This window comes from Heteronotia binoei, chromosome 6 (assembly GCF_032191835.1).
Source record: "Heteronotia binoei isolate CCM8104 ecotype False Entrance Well chromosome 6, APGP_CSIRO_Hbin_v1, whole genome shotgun sequence".
Classification (NCBI taxonomy): Eukaryota; Metazoa; Chordata; class Lepidosauria; order Squamata; family Gekkonidae; genus Heteronotia; species Heteronotia binoei.
The window spans coordinates 125304448-125321872 of record NC_083228.1 but is presented as its reverse complement, the minus strand read 5'-3'; the positions used below and the strand labels follow the sequence as shown (position 1 = coordinate 125321872).

General features: G+C 42.3%; 1 protein-coding gene across 9 annotated transcripts in view; it reads right to left on the bottom strand.

Annotated features, from left to right (window-relative positions):
• Positions 1 to 17425, bottom strand: part of NLGN1 (neuroligin 1) — a 755656-nt gene that overhangs the window by 451523 nt on the left and 286708 nt on the right. For all 9 annotated transcript variants that reach the window (XM_060242522.1, XM_060242524.1, XM_060242523.1 and 6 more), the window contains one exon: positions 5734 to 5886. In XM_060242522.1, coding sequence (XP_060098505.1) covers positions 5734 to 5886 — 153 coding nt within the window. The remainder of the gene's footprint in view (positions 1 to 5733; positions 5887 to 17425) is intronic.

Below are 17425 nucleotides of genomic sequence, written 5' to 3'. Positions count from 1 at the left end.
CCAGTCTTGCCATAAACATACAGCAGAGAAAGCCAAATCTGTCTCTTTTTTGTTTCTTATGCTTACAGATCCTTTCATTGTGAATGGTTTCGATCTTCCCATCTGTGTTGTTGGTCTTGATGATTCATTTCATTCTTTCATGCACCACGGACAATATTTGTATGCACAATCCATGTCCTCTGTGTCTATATAATACTGATTTATTGATATACAAACAACATGGGGAAATAGGCACATCTGGGGAAAGTTTGCACAATGAGATAGAAATTGTAAAAAAAAAAAAATCAAGATGTGAGGTTTCAATATGCACAAGGGAGAAACAAAACTGAAGTGCGGATATTCGAACTGAATCAACAGAATTCAATAGCAGCCCTAATGGGTTGGTATCTACCTTCCTCAGATTCAACCAGAAAAGTCAACAGAAGGCTTGAGATGCTAAGAAAGTCTGGGGAAATTACAAAAAGAAATTCCATTCCTGTTTTTTCTTTAATCGACAAGGAATAAACCACTGGATTATTTACCTCAGAGTATGCTGCCCTCCCCAGATCTTAACATTCAAGAGCTGACTCTTAAGCATGTGGTTTGAGCAGAGTAAGGAACTCATGGAAAGGCTACTTATTGTAAACATAGATATTGTGCTTATTAGAAATGTTAACGAGATGACCCCTCCCCCCAAAAATTGAAAGAGCATCAGTCATCACGCATTCTGTAAACACATGCTGTGCTGTGCTGAGATCGGATACAAATAAAGTGCTCCTCAGGAATGAAACACTTGTTCAGACCTTATTAACCAGCCAACACTCAGGTCTCCAAAGCTGCTATACAGAAAATGAAGATAGTAGAGAGCTGTTTGCTCATTTCATCAAGCCCCCCAAAAAAACACGGGGAAAAGTCGAGCAGCCTTTCAGGAAATCAGAAAATGGTAATTCCTTCACAGACTATTTCCTTTTCCTGTTCATTAATATTAACATAAGCTGTCCTTCGAGACACCCTGTTAAAATAAGACCAGCGGACGGCGAGCAGCATTCGAGTTTCTTCTACCATTGCTGGACGGGGGTATGCCTTTGCTTGAAATGAGCTGAATAATTCACACTGTCTTTTTTATTAATCAGAGAATTCCCCGAATACATAGAAGAAAAAAAGAGGATTTATCCCCTGGAGGGCAAATTAATTTTTAAACAAGGGTTATGGTTTTAATGGAGAAATGACAGTCCAGGGGCACTGGCACCACACAATGAATCACAGCCTTAGTGTCCAAGAGATTCTCCTTTTAACTCCTTCTTGTACTGAATGAACAGCAACACGCATCGTTTTAAAGAATGGAGATAGTTTTGTTTTTGTGATAAATATTTACTGGCTTTCAAGAGGAGGAAAACTATTCAGAACATATCCACGAAATGGAACAGCATTTGCACTAAGGACATATTTCCATGAATCCTCCCCATCAGAAACCCTATAGCAGGGGTGGCTGAACTGCGGTTCAGGAGGCACATGTGGCTCTTTCACACACATTGTGTGGCTCTTGAAGCCCCCACTGCCTCATTGGCTGGCTTGGAGAAAGTCTTTTTCTCTTTGAATCATTTCTCCAAGCCAAGGCAGTCAGCAGCTTGGAGAACACATTTAAAGTTAAAGTTGCTTTCTTTCCACTTCTCCTCCCCAAAATCTATTTTCCTATTTTTCCTCCCTCCCTCCCTTGCAGTTCTCAAACATCTGATGTTCATGTCTTGTGGCTCTCAAACATCTGACGTTTATTCTATGTGGCTCTTGGGTTAAGCAAGTTTGGCCACCCCTGCCTTTTAGCAATGTACTGATGAGTTGGAAAAAATACCTAAACATCTCTCTCTCTCTCTCTCTCTCTCTCTCTCTCTCTCTCTCTCTCTCTCTCTCACACACACACACACACTTTGAATCCTATTTATGTCTTTTGAAAGACGATATTCATCCAAGAGCACAATGCAAAAGTATAAAGCCTGAATACAGAACTGTCAAGGGCAAAAGGTATCTCCTTGATTGAATGGTAGTGAATGACAATGAATGATGACCACCTCTTCTGATTCTTTTTAAACAGGAGCAAGCGAAAACAAAAATATCATTTAAATCATTATTGGTATAAGAAAAGCCATTCTGCCTGTATCCATTTTAATATTTTCTCAGTGCAAGGCTAGGCTCTTCATTTGTATATTTCTATTCTGAAAGTGGGGGGGGGGGGGGACCAAAACCTTAACTCCTGGCACTCTAAAATTCCACTCTGGTATAGCACAAATTGAAAGAAGCCCTCAAAAGGGCTTCAAACAGTTGACCTCAGATTTCCCCCCTCCCTTTTTTTTCCAGTGCCCGTGCCCTTTTGCAAGTCATTTCTATTTAAAACAACAAAAAAAAATAAGCCATAAAACCTTCTTAACTCGTCATGCAGAGCTTTTCTTCAGAGACCAGGGGAGTTCAAGGATATCAGACTTTCCCGTGTACTATCCATCACGAAGACAGACAGTTTGCACAGGACTAGCATTTCAACAGAACGGACTGGTCACAGAGGCATAAAAGGCATAATTTCCATTTGCTTCTCAGCATGGCCCCGACTTGCAGCTGCCATTGGAGGGATGAGCAAAAGCTCAGAACAAGGAACAAGCTTATGGACATTAGGCAGATGAAGACCAGGCTACCACGTTTTCAGCTATGGCAGGGCTGTTGTCAGCATACCCTCACTTGGGGCAGCCGTCAGGGCCAAGGGGGTCTGGCAGGGCCCAATACTGCCAGTCCGTTCCTTGTCAGCTCAGTTGCAAGTGCTCAGCCTCACAGCTGCATATACTGCTTAGTGTCATCGGATAGGGAATGCGAGCAGCACAGGTGGCTGTGAGCATAGCCAATGGGAAGGGTCGCAACCAAAGGGAAGGATGCACAGGCAGACAATGAGACATATGAGTGAGTGAGTGAGTGAGTGAGTGAGTGAGTGAGTGAGTGAGTGACTGACTGACTGACTGACTGACTGACTGACTGACTGACTGACTGAGCAAGGGCCTGATACAGATTTCTCACTAGCAGTTGCTTTGTCCCTGGGCTTCTGCTTTCCCTGGCTCAAGTGATCAATTCCCCACCAGTTGCTGTGCGGGGACATTTTGATCCAAGGCTCCCTCCAATTTCCCTTGTGTCAACGTGATCACTAAAAAGCAAGATCAAGTAGACATGAGGGAAACTGGAGAGAGAGCCTGCCTTTTGTGGGTCACTATGTTTAAAAAATGCACGGCAGGTGCAAAAACTCAGACCCAGGAAGGAAGGTGGCATCTTCATGGTGGCACTCATACCACCTCTCAATCACATCACTGGCACAGATTCCAGCTGTGGCACAAATAAACCAGTGCTGTTACCCTGCCACAATATACTTGTGGTAAGCAAAGGCAGTAAGAAGATACATAGGCAACAAAGGAACCACAGACATTGATCTTATTGGCTGGGTGGGCTTTGGAGAATTGGGACTTGCCTCTGGCCTTGCTACACTTGCATCCTTGTCATCGCAACACTCTTAGAGAAAGTTTTGTGATGCTCTGAATAGGATATGCTGAAACACATAAATAGGGGGTTGGGGTTCTTTGTTTGTTTGTTTTAGAATTCTCCCTGAAAGCTCAGAATGTTGACATGTCTGAGGAAACTCTTCACAACCTTCCCTCACCAGTCTCCCCATACTTGGCTAAACACCTGTGTGGGAAGGGTAAGATTAAAAGTGTAGGGCAGACTGGTTGGTGAAGGCATAGAACTTAACGTTCAGGTTGAGCTACAGCATGCCCAAGGTATTCCATTGTTGCTGAGATGCAAGAGGAATAATAATTTCCAATATCTAAAAGCACAATTAGCAGAACTCAGGTAGTACAAAACAACAGTTCCCAGGTAGATTAGATTTATATCCCGCCCTCCCTGCCACAGTGGGCTCAGGGTGGCTCGCAACATCTGTCAGCAGATAATTTAGAGCATGCTGAACAATAACTAGACAATAACCGTGTGGCTTACAAGTCCTGGCATTGCCCTAACCACATCTCTCTACCACCAGTTTCTTCTTCTCTCAAAAGTAAGTTTTCTTGGGGCAGAGAACAGACAGGGAGGGTTGGCAATGAGCCCATAAGCTAGACATTATGAGCCTTCACTCAAACCTTTGGCCACATCACTACTTTAAATCGGTACATGATCATCTGGTTAGGAAAACCAGTGCTGGTCAGGTGACTTTCTGATTTTGTTAACCTCTTACTTAAGTACTTAGTTACAATGACTCTGATCGTCAGGAAACAGCCTCTTAAATCATAGTGAGTGATGCAATTAGTGAGCAAGAACCCCCCCCCCCTCTTTTAATTTGACAGCCCAGGGAAAAGATCAGAAATGCAGAAGGTAAATGGAACCACCACACCGACACCCACGTATACACACAGATCAGAAACAAGAAACTTATGCTAAACAGAAAGATGATCTTGCATACCAACTACAACAGTGAATTGCAAATTAATGCACAACATGGCCTTAGAGATTACAGGTCAATATTTAATTGCCCTGAGAAAGCAAAGAAGAGACCAGGTAGCTATGCAAAAGGAATCTGATACAAATCAAAGTAGGGTCTGGAAGGATATTTCATACTGTAACATGCATAGCTATTGAATTTCACTGTCTCCCTATGAAAGAGAAAAGGCAAAACAACAAAAATGCACTGAAAGTACACTGCGTTCAAAACCAAGGACAACCAAGAAGACCAAAGAAATAAAATTCATATTTCTACAAATGCATCTATATCCTTATAACATAGAGTTTCAAAGAGTGGATGAATGCCCCCCTCCCCAAATTGTCAATAGCAGGAATAAACTCAGGCAGCCACAAGAAAAAAAAATCAAAAAAAATCAAAGAAAATTATATCCACAGAGAACAAGTGGACAAATCTAATGATCAAATGGACTTTTAAAAAGTGCTAGGGACACTTAAAGGTTGTACGAGGTGAACCTATGCCTATGAATCACACCACCTCTTCCCTAAACAATTTTGCGGCATTATGGGTAGGCATTCCTCTTAGCCTTCCATGAAAAGTTTATAACACCAGCCTCTAAAATTCAATATATTGTACAATGTTTTCTGCAGGGACTCTTCAGAAGTAAACAACAGAACATAACAAACTCTTTTTCAAAAACCACAGCTAAGAAAAAATCTTGTATATCACATTTAAAAAAAAACATTGTTGTATGCTCATATTTTGGAAGAAGTAGATAACTAGAATCACAACTGGGGAGAGGGAGAATGCATTCACCTGTGTTGCATAAAACAGTATTAGCACAATGTATTTCTCCAAGACCAAAACTAAACATAAAACTCTATTCCACAAACACTCTTACTATCCAGAATCTGGAAGCACAATATCCAGGCTTGTATATATCACTGCGAACAAAAACACCACATCTGAGAGAGGACTTGGAATTTGTTTCAAATCCCTCTACAATATGTAAGACTAATTACTGTAAGTTAATACAGGATACTTGGAGACAACAAAGCAACATATCATTCTGAACATCTGCACTGTGTTTCTATGTCATCAAAGTGGCATATAATTTTGGGTTAGACTGCACAGTAACAAATTGAAATCCTACGCAGACAAACCTATCTTTTTCCCCCCTCACAAAAGGAACCTTTTAAAAAAGCCAGCAGAATCTGAAATAGTCTTGTGGTCAATACAAAGAGGCAAGAACTAGTTAAAATCTGATTGACTCTTACCAAGTACCCCAAGCCGGTAGTTGACGGTGATGACTATCACATTGCCATAACTCGCCAGGACACTGCCATCATATAAATTTCCAGTCCCTTCCATGTAGGACCCTCCATGAATATACACCATCACTGGTTTGGGCCCCCCACTATCTCGAATGTCTGGAAGAAAAACATGGAGAAATATGTTATCCCTGAGACACTGTGATACAAGCAAGATTCCTAGATTGTCACTTTTCTTTCCCAAGCTGTATTTTTAAGAGTGTTTCCCAAGCAACATGGGCAAATTACCACAGAGGTGGCTTTGACACAGTAAAAAGAAAATTTCCCTATATCATCTTGGCAATACCCACAATCTCAAGATTGAGGGATTTTCAAATCAACTGAGTTTCCTCGATAACCTTTCTGGTTGTTTTTCACATGATCATTTGACCATGGGATTACAATGATCATGCAAGTTCTAGAGCAATTATACAGTTGTCTTCGTCATGCATATGGGGTTCGAGACAGAAATAACAGAGCAACACGCACTCCTTGTTTTCCAGTTTAAGAGGGATTAAATTGTGGAATTTGTTGCACTGGCAACATCATAATGTTGAGGACATCAGGGAGATGCTCTGGTTTGGGGGCAAAACCTCCATGGTTTGGGGGCAAATTTACTATAGGGTTTTGCCCCAAAAACCAGAACATCGTCCCCGATGCGATGGCATCACTTCTGGGCGACATCATCATGGCAAGGATGGCATTTCCAGCTTTGCCAAAAGTTGTGTGATGTCATTTCTGGTCTGCCGAAGGTGCATTGAGAGCCCCCACCAGCAAGGTAGGTGGACCAGGCAATCCTAGCTGCCATCCATGATGGCTAAAGAGAACATCTCTGAATATCAGTGCCAAGAGGCAACATCAGGGGAAGACCATGGACTCCATGCCCTGCTGTTGGACCTCCAGAGGAACTGGTTGGCCACTGTGTGAGATGAGGTGCTGGACTAGATAAAACGCAGGTATGATTCTGCAAGGCTCTTCTTATGTTCTTAAGAAAGACCACAAGCACTAAAAACTGCTGGGCAGGGCAAGTCACGATTAGCGTTGGTGCAAACTATATATTCCAATATATAAGCACTTTGCTTCATACCTTAACATGCTGTGCTTATCCAGATTTCTGTAATCCTTTATGTATAAAGAGACAATGCTAACACTGGTTTATTCTTTGAAATGAACAAATTATCATATTATAATGCTAGAAAAGGTTTCGCTCCCCAGGCCAGGGACTAAGTGTGAGGTCCACATTTGCCAGTCAAAGGTCCCTGATGTGACTGAAGAAGGGGGAAAAACAGCTCCTGGTTGTTGTTGTTTTAAAATGGGTTCCAAAGGTGGGCTTGGTGGAGGTCAGGAATGGACAGCCTATTTGCTAGCCTGAACTGACGTCCCTCCCTACAGCCCATGATCTGCCTGTCAGCAAAGTCTGTGCAAGTTAACACTGCACACAGCTGCCATTCACCAGATGGGTTCTAGCTGCAGCTGCCTTTATCGCTGTCTTCAGAGTTCTTGATGACAATAGGGAAGGTGATCACACAGCTCTACACCAGTTCTGGTGTCCATGCAGGGTATCAGAATAATATTTTTTGTTTTAAAAAAAATCAACCCTATAATGTTTATACCACTATACAATTATTAGACATGTGCTTGAAATTTCCCAAAGGAAATCAATCCGCGCATCATGTTTGTTCTTTGATACCTCCCATGAGATAAAACATTCGCTTATACAAGCAGGCCTGGACGGTTCACCTTCAAACTGACATTATGAAATATATCTGTGAGACACCAAAGTACGGGTTAGCAAAAGGCTAAAAGAGGGGAAAGACTGCTAGTAACTTCATAAACAGGAAATGTAATTACATTGGTGTTGTCAGTAATAATTGCGCTGCTCAAATTAAATTAATGTAAGATCAGGGAAAAAAGCCTGGGTGTCTGCCAAGTGGATGGGAAAGTCTGGATTATCCTAGTTCCACCTGTGACACCCTACCACTTTTTTGTTTTAAATCAGCAACTGAATATTATAATGAATCTTATAACAATCTGTGTATTAGTTTCTCCGAATTTCTACATATATTTTTTCTTTTTTCAAGCAAGTCTCTAGGCTCTTTAAGTGCAAAGATAATGCCTTTCACTCTTTCTGCTACAAAAGAAGCTAGAGAAGGTAGAGATATACCTCCTCATTTATCTGTCTATATTGTTATGCTTTGTTGACAGGAATCTTTTGTGAATGGGAGCAAAGTTGAACCAGCCAAGTATAAATTGTGTTCCAGTTAGAGCAGAATTTTTTTTGGGGGGGGGGCGGGGGGGGAGAGCTGAACATGCAGAAGTGAGAAGCAATTAAAGACCCCTGACCAGTCCAAGACTAAAATATGGAGTAATCTGCTAGCCCTATAAATATGGTATGGTCTATCTCTGTGAAATGATCTACTGTAGAAGGTTATTATTATCAGTATCTTAAATGATCAGGATACTTTACAGACCAGCCTAAGCAAAGAATAGAGGTTCCCAGCTTTGAAGAGACAGATTTCAACAGTGGGCGATAACCACGGGAGGAAAGAAGGAAGCAAAGGACAAAAATGGTGAATAAAGAGAAAATGTATTTAGGTTTCGTTTTGGCTTGGAAGCAAGAATTAAGGTCAGAGGCCTAACTACAGAGGTTGGTTTTGAGGATGAATCTGAGGTGACGGGAGAGAGGGGGAACTTCTGAGAAGGAGCGGCAGTTACAAATAGGGATGTTAGATTCCTGCTGAGGGAGGCAGGGGAATCCCCACTGCCGCCCCCCCTCCAGCTACCAGCAAGTTTCTTTCCTGTTTTTTATTGCCACTAGTGCAATGGCATAACATTACTTGCAGGGAAAACCTAGAAATGACAGCACTAGGAATCACTACAAATTCTATGATTTTGTCACAGAATGTACAATTCTCACAGAGGACTGCCATCAAATCCAGGTTTCCCCCACTCCATCACACCAATGGCACTCCCCATGCCTCCACCCCCCACTGGAGAAGTAGTGAAGGGTAGAGTCGTTTTAAAAAGGAGCATGTGTGAAGGCTGCTGAAAGTGACAGAGCCAGAACCTTCCCCACCTTATTATTGGTTTTTGGGTTTTTTTAACATTTTAATTAAGGCTGAAAGGGCATTCCTCTTGCCTAAGGAATTATATTAGGCCTGATTTAAATATGACACTAGGAAGACAAGCGCTATTCTGTCTGTGACATTTCTCTAGCATAGTTTTTTGTTTATACTGGACTGGTGCCTATGGAAAGAAGTTATCCATGCCCAGGGCTTGTTTTGTAGTAGGAACTCCTTTGCATATTAGGCCACACCCCTTTGGTGTAGCCGATCTTTCTGGAGCTTACAGTAGGTCCTGTAATAAGAGCCCTGTAAGCTGCTGGAGGATTGGCTACATCAGGGGTGTGCGGCCTAATATGCAAAGGAGCTCCTGCTACAAAAAAAGCCCTGTCACGCTTCCTTAGCACCCCAGAGACTAGCAGCTCAGGTCAATGCCAATGAGGCATGTTAACTAATTGCTTCGCATGGCTGCCCAGTTTAACCAAGACAGTGAGAGGGGGAGAGCCGAATGGAGAAATATTTTTGCCTCCCCAGTGCCATGTTGAAATAAAGCTTTCGTTTCTGAGACTGAAGTTCTAGCACTTCCCTGCTAAGGCTGACAGGTATCCGGTATTGACCCAGACCGTCCACTATTTTCACTGACTGTCTGGGGGGAGGGGGACTGAAAAAAATGCGAGTCCTGCAAGCCCCCTTGCAGTCCTTTCTGTGCTTGCCTCCTGATGGCTATTTACCCACTGCATTGGCTCCTTGTCTCTTTTAGCGCTGGTGCAAGTGAAGGAGCAGATAAATTATTAATTTGAAATCACTAAATGACTGTTCGCAGCAGAAACTGTACATGGCTAATTGTATGCTTGGAGGTAGCACAGGAGGAGATTGTTTAAGAATTCATCTTTAATTAAAATTACATAGAATTACAGAGCACCAACTGTGAATAGTAATGAAATCCTGGTTGCATATTTTAGTTGATCTGGGCAAAACCAAAAAATTACCAGGGGTATTTTGAAGAAATGGGGCAGATTTCCTTGAGGACGGGGTACAGGAGAACCAAGCTTACAATCCAGACAAAGGCAAAGTTCAAGGTATAAAGGATTCTCTGAATAAATTCAGCCTATATAATACCATTTTTATGACTTCCTTCTGAATATTATGCTCTGAAAGGTTAAGGACAGGCAGTGCTGCAGACTCCTCTCAATTTATCCACATGCCACAGTAGATAAGAATAGAGATGACATTTTCTCTGCACTGCATTGTCAAAGATCTTGGCGCTGACCTAGAGGAAATCCACTTCTCCTGTGAACCGAGAGGTGGTTCTCTCCACTCAGCAGCTATAAGCGGCAAGAACTTAACTCTAAGCATTCGATTTCCACAGGGACCAGAAGGAATATTGATCATTTCCCTAAATAGGAATAAATGAGTATCCCTTGTTTAATTTCTTTCCAGGGTGGTTTATATTTTACTAAACAGTTCAGTTTTGTAGATTTTTTGTTGCATGCTGCATTTTAAAAAACATGCATTTTATGTGTTAATTTATGTCATATGTATGATCTTTTGAATACAACAGAAAATTTCCCCTAACGAAAGCAGAGGAGGGATGGTTTTCTATTATTCCTGCTGCTGCTGCTGCTGCTGACCTTTGTCTCCCTCCTCGTAATGTTACTGGGGGCATCATGTCCACAAACAGCAACTTTTGGGGAACACTGAGGGATGCAGCAGGATAGTGGAGGCAGGGAAGTCCTGCTTCACTTGTGAAAACACCTTCCATCAGCAGTGATTTCTGTGAAATTCAACTCAAAATGCACTCATGAATTATAACACCGATTTAACAAATAATGTTGAAATTGTGTATGTTTTGCAGATAAAAAAATTAGGTTTGAGGAAATGAAATAGTAAATTTAAAGGGGGAAATGGGTTCAGTAGCATTAAGGGGGGGAGCCAAACAGAACAGGGCTCTTTGGTATGAAACAGCAGGGAGGAGAAATTCCCTTTTGCTTCCAAACTGGAGTTTTATCTTTGCGTTCTCTCCCACAAACGACTCACACAATGCTGCCACCACTTCCAATATAATGTTGACGATGTTCATACAAATGGAACTGGAGTCAAAGACAACCATGGAAACAACATTAGACAGAAAAAAAAACATTGCTGATTATAAACTGAAGGCTGGGAAATTAGACTTTATAGGTACTCCCCTATTTTTTTTTAACCCTAGTATCTTATTATGAAGGAAGATTTTAGCACACTAGTCTAATTACAGGTAATATTTTTACATGCCTGCAGGGCTTTTTGGAGCAGGGACGCACAGGAATGGAGTTCCAGCTGACTTGGTGTCTGGGAGTGTGGCCTAATATGCAAATGAGTTCCTGTTGGCCTTTTTCTACAAAAAATCCCTATGAGAAACAAAAATGACATCAGTGGGTGTGTCCTATTATGGAAATGAGTTCCTGTCCTGCTGGGCTTTTTCTGCACGCCTGTATGCTAAAATGTGAGCCCTCAACTGCCCTCTGAAGTGGTATAATCTGTGTTATCAATTAATTTTGTTGTGCATATAGATTTGGCCTCAGCCACCCTCCCCCAGAGATACTTGTAAGATCAAGAGCAGAATCTTGTTCTATCATCGTCCTAGCTAGAGACAAACTGAAGATCAGGATAATGCTTATACAGCTTGCATTATGCAGGAGGAAGGAAACATCCTCTAATCATAGAATCATAGAGTTGGAAGGGACCTCCAGGGTCATCTAGTCCAACCCCCTGCACAATGCAGGAAACTCACAAATACTGCCCCCTAAATTCACAGGATCCTCATTGTTGTTAGATGGCCATCTAGCCTTTGTTTAAAAACCTCCAAGGAAGGAGACCCCATTACCTCCTGAGGAAGCTTGTTCCACTGAGCTGGAAACTCTACGTTAATCTTATTAGCAATGGCACACAGGCTGGGGTCCCCAACATAGTGCCTGTGAGTGCCATGATGCCAACCAACACCATTCCTGGTACCCCACAAGTGTTTTTAGAAAATGGGCAGGGCCAGATGGGGATTTTACTCAGGAAGGCTTCTGATTGGCCACTGGAGACTTGATTGGTTGTGCTTTGACAGCAGCTGCTACCACAGCATGAAGATATTCACTGTGTGATGGAAGGTAAGCTGCCACAACCATTCTATGGCTGGCTCCACCTTCTCTTGTGGCAGCTGTTTTGTGGCTCCGCTCATCATGCTGTGTCAATTTCAGAGATGCCCACAGGCTCAAAATGGTTGGGGACCTCTGATGTAGCCAAATTAGATCAAGGATCAACGATGCAAGCAGGTGGACAAACACAGGGAACTGTTGTTTGCCACTTTGGGGTCAGTCAGCAATTCTTCACCAGGCCAGTTTCATCAGGGATCCTGAAGGTTTTGGGGGTTTTTTGTCATCTTCTGGGCATGGAGCAGGTTTCATTGTGTATGTGCAGGGGGAAGTACTTGCGAATTTCCTTCATTGCGCAGGGGGTTGGACTACATTGCCCTGGAGGTCCCTTCCAACTCTATTATTTTACCTGTGCCTGGTGCAGCTGGTACTGCAAGCCCATTACCATGGCATTGTCTATTTGTGTCTTTGTGTGACTCATAGGATTATATGGGATGGAACTGAGGGGCCATAGTGCCATTTTGTGCTAAGTCCGGAGAAAATATGCTTGAGCTCTATGATGGGGTACATTGGCCAGCTTCATTGAGTCTCTCAGAAGGACTGTTTTTGATAACCCTAATAGGATGGTTGATGGCCCTTCACTTGGCCAGTAGAGAGAAAATTCGCTATGTTATGATCAAATACTGTTATGATCAAAATGGTATGGGAATGGCCTTTGATACTGCCCCATTTAACCTACAAAGTGATCATACAGCTGATATTGTGGTTTTTAAAGTTTGATTATATTTTTGTCCTAGTCTTCCTAAGGAACTCAAGATGGCCAGACGTCTCTTTTTTCCTCTAACAACTCTATGAGGAAGGTTAGGCTAAGACACAGCAACAGGCAAAAGTTCAGCTAGCTTTATAGTTGAGTGAAAATTTGAGCTAGGGTCTCCCAGATTTTAGCCCATCAGTTCCAATGACTATATTACTGATTCTCTCCCAGGGTATGTCTTTTACACATTCAATGATATTCCCACTCTGTCTCTTATTTTTCTAAGTCTATACTGATAGATACAATTGGGAACTACCACCATTTGAGGTAATAGCTCAAGATTCCTTTTTATGCTGTACATTCCAAGTTTCTGCTCTTGACATCTGAAAATAAATTTCCATGGTATTTGGTGTAATTAGAAGACAGAAGCCTGTATAGCTGTAATAGAGGTTCATCTTGCCAGATTGTATGTCAGTTAAGGTCCAGGGAACTCTAGACATTTCCTTCTTCATTTTAATAGCCACTGCAAATCTTACTATGAAAAAAAACACCCATTAAAATTCCAATTACATGACACCTTTTAGAATTGCACTTGATGAAATCCTAGATATCTTTAAGCCCCCGCTGCTTACTTCTGCAAATTATTTATATATCATCTCCCTCTTCAGATGGCAAGCAACGTGGGGCAGAGACCTATCCTTTTTAAAAATATATATATCTTAATTTTTTAAAAAACTTGCACTGAACCATACAAGCCAATACTAGTACTACATAAACAAGAAAATAATATTCAAGTTAGCCTTTCTTGGCATAAAAGAAATCATAATCAAATTAGTTTTAAAAAGTAAAATGGGAAATTAATGTTATTATTGCTATCAATGCCTCCTGCTTGTTCCAGTTAAATTATGTTGAATGTAAACTGGAATGGTTTTAAGATAATGCTGATTTTAAAATTACTGTATAACTTTTTAATGTTGATTTTAAAATTACTGTATAACTTTTTATATGAATATGTTGTTAGCCGCCCTGAGCCTGCCTAGGCGGGGAGGGCGGGATATAAATAAATTTTATTATTATTATTATTATTATTATTATTATTATTATTATTATTATTATTATTATTATTATTATTATTATTTGGGACACTTGATGTAGTTGCTCTGTGACCTCTAACGCTAGGCTGACTTTTATGTGGGACAGGTGCCATAGCTCAGAGGTAGACCATTGGCTTGGCATGCAGAAGGTCCCAGGTTCAATCCCTGGCATCTCCAGTTGAAAGGAAAAGGTAGGAGGTGATGGGAAAGCCCTCAGCCTGAGACTCTGGAGAGCTATTGCCAGGGTCTGATTCCGTATAAGGCAGCTTCATGTGTACTTTCAAGTAACTATGGAAGGAAGACAAAAGTCCAATGACATCACCATCATCATTACTATGTTGAGATCCATTCACAAGGGCTAGGGGAAAGTATCTAAGAGAAGACAAGCATCCTCAATAATTGCCCCATTCCTTTTTCTCCAGTCCCTTCCTAGAGCTGTGTCTTCTGGGATATCTCAGGGGCCTTGTAGTTATCCGGAGACTTAAAAACCAAGGCGTCTTTTGCGTAGGATTTTTCAGAAACTACCCTGTCTAAAAACCCTGTTTCTGAGCTGTGAATTCCCCCATTGTCAGTATTCTTCTGAGGGGCCTCTGTAATTGTTATCCTGAAGTTTCTGTGTTGTTTGCGCAACAGGATAAGGCTTCTGTCCCAGCACTGTAAGGGTGGACAAAGAAATCACTGTAGCACAATCTGCAAAGAAAGGGAATGTCCCCGACTGCTTATACTTCTTCCCCCCAACCCAACATAGCCAGTCTGCTTAGCTATGACACTGTCTCACTCACTAAATGATCCCTGATTGGTTAGGATCAGGTAGCAAGAGAAAAGATATAGCAGTGCTAACAAAATAAGCAAAGGCAGAGGGGCACTGAGGCTGTCATGAAAATGCAATCTGAGGGCATTTCACCCATCCCAGATTCCATCCCCAGATGCAAATACTGAGAATTTACACCATGGAGTGCTGGTTAATGTAATGCTTGAAGCCATATTTTGAAAGGAGCTGCCACAAGAGTGGATTTTTTAATACCTGATTGTTACTGCATTTGAAATTGACAGCTAATTTTTACATCAGAAAGTGAGCTCTGGTTTCCTGTATCACTCTGATCATAGGCTTGAGCTTGCCAGAGGCTATGGCTCACTTGAGGATATTCAGTTCTTCAGGACCTTCATGCTCTGAGAAGCCCTGCAAACAGGCTGGCTTTGTGTAAACTGTTCCAGGTGCTGCTAGAGAGCCAGCATGGTGTAGTTGTTGAGAGAGGCACTCTGATCTGGAGAACCCGGTTTGATTCCCCACACCTCCACATGAAGTCTGCTGGAGTGACCTTGGGCCAGTCACAGTTCTCTCAGAACTCTTTCAGTCTCATCTACTTTACAAGATGCCTGTTGCAGGGAGGGAAAGGGAATGTTATTGTAAGTTGCTTTGAGATGCCTTAAGGTACAGACAAGTAGGGTATAAAAAAACCTATCCTTCTTCTGTTGGGAGACTTGAGCCAATGATACTAGGGCAAGCAAGTTAATCCCAGTTCTGCCTCATGCTGGTTTAGCAGGTCAAGGAAATGATGAACCTATTAACTATGCAGAGCTAGAATGTGTTTCTTTGGTCACATTATGAAAAGACAAGACTCACTGGAAAAGACAATAATAATAGAAATAGCTGAAGGTGGTAGGAAAAGACCCAACATGCAATGAATTGACTTAATCCATTTTGGTGCAGTGGTTAAGTGCACGGACTCTTATCTGGAAGAACCAGGTTTGATTCCTCACTCCTCCACTTGCAGCTGTTGAAATGGCCTTGAGTCAGCCATAGCTCTCGTAGGAGTTGTTCTTGAAAGGGCAGCTGCTGCAAGAGCTCTCTCAGCCCCACTCACCTCACAGGGTGTCTGTTGGGGGTGGGGAGGTAAAGGAGATTGTGACCACTCTGTGAAATTGTGAGATTCAGAGTATAGGGCAAGATATAAACCCAATATATTCTTCTTCTTCTTCATGGCCCTCAGCCTGAAAAAACCAAGCATGGCTGTTAACAATAGGGCATTTGGGAGGTCATTAATTAATAGGGTTGCCATAAGCTGGAATTGACTTGATGGCACTTAACATACACATAGAATATGTTAGGTTATAAATCTGTGAGATGTGGCCCCCTTGTTGGGATCCTATTGTGTTCTAAAAATTGTGCAGAAGAAATGTGAATTGTGGAATACACACTGGGAAAGTTTTAGACTTTTAAAGGGAAGCAGCTGCAGAAGTTTCAAATTAAAACATGACAAGAGCTTTCATATAACTTACCTGCTCCTGGAAATGTGGGCCAGACAATGGAAACGCTGATATTCCCTCATTGTGTATAATTATATGGGAGCTTTTCATGAAAGCTCTGTCAGGGTTTAGTCTCTCTATATTTTCAAGTGTTACCAATACTATTATGATAATTCAACGCAAGCTCTCTCTTTGTCTGAAGGGAAACGTAACCCATGGCAAAACCAAAAGCACAAATAATTTGAAATTTTAACTCAGATCTTGTCATGGTCGTTAAATGGCTTTTTTTTTTTTGCATGATAAATTCCCATGGTCAAAGGGGCACCGGAAGCCTGCGGCTAGTGAACTGGCTGTCTAACTCAAACCTTTTTGCAAAATCCAGGCCCCCTCTAGCACTCACAGCCCCTCAGGCCTCATGTCTGGGGTTGCAGCTAGAATGCTGTCATGCTAATGGAAGCCCCAGGATTCCCTTATCAGGGCCTGGGTTATAGGTGCAGTAAACCCATATGCCCAGAGCTCTCAGCCATGCCTTCCTACCTTCTCCGAAGGAGAAAGGGGGGGATGAGGAAATTGCCCCACATCTTCTAACTTCAGCAGAACAGCAATAGGATATATACCTCATATCTTGTTTATGGGGGGTTTCCTCAGCTGGAGGCACGAGAGTGAGGAAAATCTTGCGGGCAGCAGCTTAGCAGGAGCTGAGTTCCATCTTGGATAATATATATCCTTTCTTATATTAAGCCTGGAGAAGGCTAGAGGTACAAGCTCATGGGCAGCAGGAGCCAAAGGAGAGGAGCTAAAGAGCTCTTGGCCCTTGGCTTCTAGCCAGTGCTTTGCAGCCTGGAGCCTGTATTAGCCAGCCTGGTTGATCAGGACCAGCCTGGGATGTGTTTTTGTTGTTGTTTAGAGCATTATTTGGGAAATTGTATTTCGGTATTTTATGTGGGTCACTGTGGTGTATTTTAAGTGGGTGACTGAAGCAGCAGCACGGCTGGCACAGAGAAGTGGCACCCCACCTGGCTGCTGTAGCCACCCCCATGGCCCGACGTGGATTACGTGCTGGTGGTGGCCTTTGCTCCAGGTAAGCAGTGCACTGAAAAGCAGATGGCAATTCAAATCCTACCCACATGCCTAGACACAAGTCAGAGCTCAAGGGCTCTGTGTACCCATAAGGCTGACGGATGCCTGTTGGAGGCCGCAGGCCATGGAAAGGTAGAAATGGCCATGGGTGCCTTTGGTACAAAGAGAGATGGGGACAGAAGTTGACGGCTGCTTCCATTCAATACGTTGGCTTCCTGGCCTCTCCTGTACACAGAATAAGCTCCCCAATTAGGAGAAGAGTCGAGGTCATGGGGAACTTCTAAGGGCTCAGTTCTTTATAGA